This window comes from Tubulanus polymorphus, chromosome 3 (assembly GCF_964204645.1).
Source record: "Tubulanus polymorphus chromosome 3, tnTubPoly1.2, whole genome shotgun sequence".
NCBI lineage: Eukaryota > Metazoa > Nemertea > Palaeonemertea > Tubulaniformes > Tubulanidae > Tubulanus > Tubulanus polymorphus.
The window spans coordinates 15,767,839-15,775,714 of record NC_134027.1 but is presented as its reverse complement, the minus strand read 5'-3'; the positions used below and the strand labels follow the sequence as shown (position 1 = coordinate 15,775,714).

At 38.5% G+C, this 7,876-nt stretch overlaps 2 protein-coding genes and 1 long non-coding RNA gene across 3 annotated transcripts; 1 reads left to right on the top strand and 2 right to left on the bottom strand.

The window, feature by feature from the left end:
• Positions 1 to 659: 659 nt before the first annotated feature.
• LOC141902126 (uncharacterized) lies at positions 660 to 1,373 on the bottom strand. Its single transcript, XM_074789765.1, has one exon. The coding sequence runs from the start codon at positions 1,371 to 1,373 to the stop codon at positions 660 to 662; it is 714 nt and encodes a 237-aa protein (XP_074645866.1).
• A 180-nt stretch (positions 1,374 to 1,553) lies between these two features.
• On the bottom strand, positions 1,554 to 6,068 carry LOC141902125 (uncharacterized). Its single transcript, XM_074789764.1, has one exon. The coding sequence runs from the start codon at positions 6,066 to 6,068 to the stop codon at positions 1,554 to 1,556; it is 4,515 nt and encodes a 1,504-aa protein (XP_074645865.1).
• A 366-nt stretch (positions 6,069 to 6,434) lies between these two features.
• LOC141902824 (uncharacterized) lies at positions 6,435 to 7,546 on the top strand. Its single transcript, XR_012618951.1, has 5 exons — positions 6,435 to 6,584; positions 6,660 to 6,744; positions 6,824 to 6,906; positions 7,033 to 7,103; positions 7,391 to 7,546. It is a non-coding gene; the product is annotated as an uncharacterized LOC141902824 (long non-coding RNA).
• Positions 7,547 to 7,876: the final 330 nt, after the last annotated feature.

Here is a 7,876-nt window from a genome sequence, read left to right as displayed (position 1 = left end):
ATTGTAAAAGATAAGCATTAATCTATGTTAATGCTGCATCTTTATCATGAAACCTAAGAAAGATTATTCTATTATTTAGGCCTATTCAAATTTTCTGTCCACTACCACGTGGAAATAAGACCCAGTCAAAATTGCGCATCACGCTTTGACGAAGAAATTGGTTCTAGGCTATAAATTTTACGACTCAAACGAATCTTTTCCTCAACAAAGCCGCTTTTAGTTTTCCTCAACAAAGCCGCTTTTAGTTTGATGCAAAAAGAAATATGCTTTTAAAATGTGTAACTAGGCCTATGTGCTGTTTTCCCTTAGGTTAGGTCCTCAAGAAGACTACAGACACGAACTCTGGTATAGACTTGATATATAATAATGATTTTATTTGCAGTTTGGCTACTTATAGTACGTACAGTCATGCTCATTGAACTATGTTACAGAAAATCAGTCAACTACGCAAAGCAGTTACAACTGTGTATAATACATGAACATATGATACATAAATCATAATACATAAATCCTCAACATTCTCCGGGCCGAAAAATGAAAATTACAAAAAATATAAACACAAATAATATACGTGATTTCACAAAAACTTCGTACTTTCACAAATCAATCACACGTATCTTTGCACAAATTATAATACGCATCCTCTGGGGCGCAAAATGTCAATCGTCTTGTTGGAGAATATTCCTGATTCTCACGGACGCTTCCTCGGCGGCAAGACGACGCGGACGATTGATCTCTGGACGAAAAGCATCTATATTTCCTGGTACGGAAGATACGAAGTCCGGCGTACACGTTATTTCGAGCGGTATAAGTTTAACGATTTGTCTGTTGGTCCTACCGACAGCAGTCTTCACCGTAGCTGATCGCGGAAGGTTATCTTTCCCGGTATGTATTTCCATAACAACGCCGAGTTTCCATTTTATTCGCGGCGATTCATCGTATATGTGAACTACATCTCCGACCCGGATTTTATCATTGTATTTACCTGACACGGATTTATACTTTTCTCTGAGCGAAAGTAAATATTCAGAATGCCACCTTCTCCACAGCTGTTGGAAAATAAAACTCATTTTTCGTAATCTATTGGAAACATTTTGTTTCGTTAAGATAAATTCGGGATCTTTTGATCCAGTCTCATCAATCTCAACATGTGGCAAATTTCGTATCATGTGTCCTGTTAGGAAATGTGCAGGGGTGATAGGGTCGGGATCAGTAATGTTGGATGACACGCATGTCAATGGACGGTCATTTACGACACTCTCTATTTCAGTGACGATTGTTATCAACTCAGTACTATTGACACGAGACCGGCCGAGTACCTTTTTCAAGCATGTTTTGACGATACCAACGAGCCTCTCCCAGTATCCGCCCATCCAAGGGGCTCGTTTTGGAATAAACGACCACTCCACATTTTCATTGCAGTTTATATGTTAAGCTAGGTGAGGTCAGTAGATTCTTTATTTCCTGTGATGCGGAGCAGAAAGTTGATGCATTATCCGACATCATTTTCTGAGGTGTGCCTCGACGACTTGCAAAACGGCGGAAAGTATGCATCAAAGTTTCAACAGATAAATTGGACACGCACTCCAAGTGAAGAGCCTTTGTGACAGCACAAGTAAATAGGCATATGTACATTTTCTCAGGTTGATCAGTGACCAGGATTTCCCCTGTGAAATCCACACCGCAGATAGCGAAAGGACGTGCTTCAGAGACTCGCAGTGAAGGTAAAGGGGGCTTTGAGGTGCCATGTAAGATTTTCCGATCACTTTTTTGCATGTAACACATGGACGAATGACAGATTTGACAACTTGTCGTACTCTAGGAATCCAGTATTTTTTTCGAACTACCGTCACAGTTTGATTGACTCCCTGATGGAATGACCGATTATGACTATCCCAAACGACTAACTTCGTGTATGGATCGTTTGGCGGCAATAGAATTGGAAATCGCGTCTCAAATGGAATATGAGCATTATGAATACGACCTGCAGATCGGAGTATGCCGTCCTTCAAAAACAAACGCAATTGATTGATGATTGGATACTGCCTAGAAGGTAGGTTTTCACTGAGGCATTTTATTTCATGGTTGTAGTGAGTATTCTGAACTGATTTTACAAGGAATAACTCAGATGCATGTAACTCCGATATTGTTAATTCGTCTGTGTTTCTAATCTTTGACTTCAGACAATTGATATAACGAAAAACATACGCAGTCGCGCGTAGCAATGTGCGAAGTGAAGAAAAATGAGAAATATCAATAATAGGCTCGAGGTAGACGAATGTATCTCTGCTCAACAAAGATATCTCCGTATCATCAGAAACGGTTTCCTTTACTCCAGGATTTGAGGGCCATTTATCAGTAATGGTAAGCCAGCTGGGCCCTTTTAACCATAGTTGGCTTTCATTCAAAGATTGACCGTTGAAGCCCCTACTGAGAATGTCAGCCGGGTTATCTTGAGATGGAACGTATTTCCATGGATTTGTACCGACCAATTCTTTGATGACTTTGACTCGGATCCACCCTAAAGTAACCAGACTATCCGTCCAAAGATGAACATGTGGATTGATCTCAGAATTTAAACTCTCAATGATGTGTTTTGCTAGCTTCGAAGCAACAACAGCTGCACACAGTTCTAGTCTCGGAATAGACACTGTCTTTACCGGAGTTACTCGACTTTTGGCGATGATCAAATTTGAAATCGAGCTTCTATTGCAACAAAGATAGGCACATGCCCCATACGCTTTTGCTGATGCGTCGGCAAAGACATGTAAATTCAATACATCAGTACGAAAAATTGGATCCGGGCATCTGGGAATAGAAAAAGTAGAACTTATAGTATGTAAGCACATGGATAGTTTCGACCATTCAGCAACAATTGAATCATTCAGTGGCTCGTCCCATTCTACGCCCATTGACCAGAGTTTTTGCATGAATATTTTCGCGCGAATAGTTACAGGGGTAAGCAGACCAAGTGGATCATATATCTTGCTGGCTGCACTCAAGATTTCACGTTTGGTTAGGAGCTCATCTGGTGCAGTCAAAGAGGGCTTCGATATTAAACTGAGTTTATCGGAATGAACGTTCCACTTTAAACCTAGAAATTTGACAGTTGTAGAATTGTCAGAGACCCCATCGGAAACAGCAAGTCCATGTGTAGATTCGCAATTAGAAGCCCAAGATCTAAGATTGAATCTTGCATCATTCATTAATTCGCGACATTCAAGATAATAGTTGTCCAATTCATCGGATGACGGAACAGATACACCGAAATTATCAACATAAACGTTAGAAAGCATGGATCTGGAAACAGTAGAATCGTATTGTAGTAGATGTTTGATAATCGTTGCATTTAGTATAAACGGGGAGGAAGTTGCACCAAACAAAACAACACAGAACCGATACTCAACGAATGGACTTTCAGGATCGCTTGGATCAGACAACCACAGAAATCTAGTGAAGTCTTTGTCGTTACCTAAAGAAATCTGTAAGAAAGGCTTTTCTAAATCACAAATGGCGGCATACTCGAATAACCTGAAGCGTAAAGGAATGGATGAAATGTCATTCTGTAAGGCAGGGCCGGGCTCAAGACAGTCGTTCAAACTAGGAGAGTCAGAATTTTCATGACAACTGCAGTCATACACGATGCGAATCGGCGTTGTAGGCGAGTCTTTAAACACGGAGTGATGAGGAATAAAGTGGCATTTTCCATCATAACGAACTTTTTCGTGAAGAGGAATTCGTTCAATGATTTTGAGGGATTCTTGTTCGTGGATAATTTTGGAATACAAACGTAACATGTCTGGATCTTTGCCTAAACGTCGAGCTGTTTTGCGAGTGCGAGTCATGCATATATCATAGTTGGTAGGCAGTGATTCATGCTCAATTTTCCAAGGAAACGGAGCTATGTATCGACCATTGTTTTGTTGAATAATGGTCTCGGAGTAACGTTGCATGAAATCAGTTTCACTTTCCAGGATTGCTATTTTATCATCTATCCCTAAACATTCTATTTTCCAAAACTCATTCAGGTTTTGCTCGGAATGATTCTCTACTAAGCTAATCATGGAAATTGATTGAGAACTAGGATTTGGATATTCTACTGGACCAGATAAGACATAACCTAGTTTTGTTTTTACGGCAGTCAGGGAATTAGAATTCACATCTTTAATACAATGACCGTCAACTATTTTGTAGTGATTATCTGCACCTATCAAAATTTGGATTGTGAAGGTACCATTTCCTGGGGAATGTGCTAATTCGAGATCACGAAGATGAGAGTAATTATGTACTTGTGTTATCGAACTAACGTCAATTGGAGTCGATATCGTAGGAAATACTAATAATTCTAATTGTACCAAGCTGCCATCTTTACAAACAATGTGAAGATTTACTACACTAAGAATTTGATGACCAGAGTTCGTTGAACCAAAACCAGAAATGTTAAGTTCTTCTTGCCTCAATGGTTGAAGATTGAGTTGTTGCGACAAGTCATGTGAAATGAAAGATCTCTGAGAACCGTCATCGAAAATTATGTTAGCGAGTGGACGGAGTTGAGGATATTCAGGGTTGAGTACGGGCGCTATTGCTGTCTTTAAAAGTATTGTACTATGACCTTTTGTGAATAACGTAGACACTGATTTTCGCTCAGTGCCAATGGATAAGGATACGTCTGCAGTCGGTTGATGAGACTGAACCGAGTTCAACATTGAATCACCCTGTTGCTGTAAACGCGACTGATCCCTGTCAACGTTCGAATGAGCATTTGAAGTATTAGTAGCCAACAACTGTCGAGAAGCCTGAAATTGATGAGAAGATACAATTGGATTATCAAGTACTTGATTATTTCTTGATTTAGCTTGATATATTGATGCACAAATGCTAGTGTGATGTCTTCTTTTACACAATCTACAATTATATCGAGATTTACAAGCTAATATGAGATGCGGACCTAAACAGTTAAAACATAATTTATTTGATTTTATATGAGCAACCCTATCATCCACAGATTTCAAATTCGAACAGTTTTCTGAGTTATGGTCTTTAGCCTTACAATATGTGCAATGCACAGATCTCGATTTATCAGTAAAATTTTGATTCCTAGGATTTCGGAATACGTTTACAGGTTGTTTCTGATTAGTGAACAATGTTGAAACTGATGATTCTCGCTTCCCTGCTCCAGCTTCTAAAATATCTAATTCATTAAACAGAAATTGTCGTATTTCATTCAGGGAAAATCTTCTATTGCCATGAAAGCGAACAATATTACCTCTGCATTCTGGTGGCAATTTATTCCAGATTAAAGAAACTAACATATCTCGGTATGACATATCGCCAAGGTTTTCTAACGCTCGTACGTGACACTTAAAGTTATCTGCGAATTTCCTCATCGAGAAAGAGTTATACGAAGGTGTTGGTTCGGACATTAACGCTTGCATATGGCTGTCGATGATTTTATGTTCCTGGCCAAAACGTCGAGTCAAAATATCAATCGCATGTATGTAATTTGCGTCAGTTAGTGTCAACCCTTGAATGCAATCAAGAGCTGGACCGGACAATAATGGTTTCAAATGCTGAAATTTCTGAACATTCGGAATCGAATGTATTGAATGAACGCCTGCATTGAAAGAGTCCCAGAATGGTAACCATTTCATAACATTTCCGTTGAATGTGGTAAGTTCTAATTTCGGGAGATTAACTTTAATTCGGGTGTTTGAACTGTTAATATCTGACGGACAGTTTGGAGACGTTCGCGCATTAGCATATTGGTCGTAAAACAACTTACGGTCTTTCACTTTGGAGATTACATCCTCCGCCTCTTCCGACACTTTCATGTACATTTCATCGTTGTCGATCATCTCCAACATGGATTCGTTAATCATATCGAGTTCTCGGATTTTGTCTTGTAGCTGACATGAACTACGTTGAAGTTTTTTGATGTCTGGTGGCTGGCAGGTTTGGCTGTTCGTGATCTCGTCGGCTACGTTGATGATCTTAGTAGATTGAGCTCTCTGTGCAGTTCTTTTTCTCACCAACGCCTGATAGTTGCTAGATTTCAAGATTTCTGCCATTCTGAACGGTTCGAGGGACCAAAATGTGCTGTTTTCCCTTAGGTTAGGTCCTCAACAAGACTACAGACACGAACTCTGGTATAGACTTGATATATAATAATGATTTTATTTGCAGTTTGGCTACTTATAGTACGTACAGTCATGCTCATTGAACTATGTTACAGAAAATCAGTCAACTACGCAAAGCAGTTACAACTGTGTATAATACATGAACATATGATACATAAATCATAATACATAAATCCTCAACAGCCTAATCAAAAGGATATTTCAAAAGCAAACTTTGCCGGGCCAAGAGCCATATTGAATTCAATTTTTTCCGAACCATTATGCCTTTTTCATCATAACATTATTTATCCTATTTCAAGATCTTAGGCCTACAAGTAGAGAGAGGGCCTACGTTGGGTTCAAATCGGAATTTTAAGATTTATTTCATTTAATTCCAGGTTTTCACTGTAGATTATCAAAGACATGTGGCGTTGTGGGAGTTCATAGTTGTTTGATAATCCATCATTTGTAAGTGTAAGGCTATTTGAGGGATTCGAAACCGACATTTTGTAAATTTTGTGGCTTTATTACGTTTAATTCCAGATGTTTATCATGATACGTTTCATTTTGGGGGTGTGTCAGCGAGTTGGTATGCTGTCGGCAGAAGTAGTTTGATAATTCGTTTCATGTAAGTAAACAGCTATTTGAAGGATTCGAAACCGAAATCTGTATTGTGAATTTTTTAGTTGTATTTTGTTTGATTCTAGGTGAATAGGACATGATTCATTTTGGGAGTTTGTCCGCGAGTTTGTATACTGTCAAATGAAGTTTCTTCGTCAATTTGTCGTATGTAAGTATCAATCTATAGGTTATATAGGCCCTATTAGGAGTTCGATACAGTAATTTGGTGAATTCCTCAGATTTATTTTAATTTATTCCAGGTTGTTATCAGAAAAATATGTACTTTATTTCATAGGTTGGTCTTTGATTGAAAACTAAAAATGGATGATAGTTCTAAATTTGATGTTGATTCACATGACCAATCTAGTAAGTCGGGCTCACTCGTCTTTTAGAATAAGAGACCTATTGTATTAATCCTTCAATTCAAGTTGCTATACAACCTTTTATACAGATATTTACCTTATCAATATAAACATGTATTTGCCATTAGCCATACAATTCAGTAAAACTTTTCCCGTCCAGATTTTGAAACATCATTTGACTCAATTTTTCCTCCTAGAAAATTGCTTTAGCTCATTCCAATGTTCGCAGTAAAAGTGAATGTAGCATGTATGATTCCCATCCATCAATTTTGTCTTGTTTCGTATTTTTAGCGAAAATCTCGAAAAAGTCTGACGTCGAGGCAGGTGGTGGCCAGACTAAGACATATTCTTGGGAAATATTTAAAGACGCATGGCAAACACACTTATTGTTCAATTTTTTCCTATCCTTATTTTGAAATTGAAGTATTGTAATAAACTATTGATTTATTTTTGTTGATCAACGCAACTAGTTTTGTTGTTTTCTTTCTTAATTTACATTTGAATTGGATGGTCATCTTGCGTAGGAGTCAGTTTGTCATCGAAGCAATACAGTCTAACTTGTTGACGTCTCAGATGCAGCGGGGCAGGGCGGTCATTATATTGTGGACTTATCCAAATTACACTTACACAGCCCAACGTGTTTCAGTGTGTAAACTCCGTCATACTCGGCATTATAAGACAGTGAGGAATTGAGTTTTAGTCACCTGAGCCCTCGGCTTGATTCGACCAAAAAGACCTTAACTGACAGAATTTGCTTATGAGTCAAGGATTTTCTAA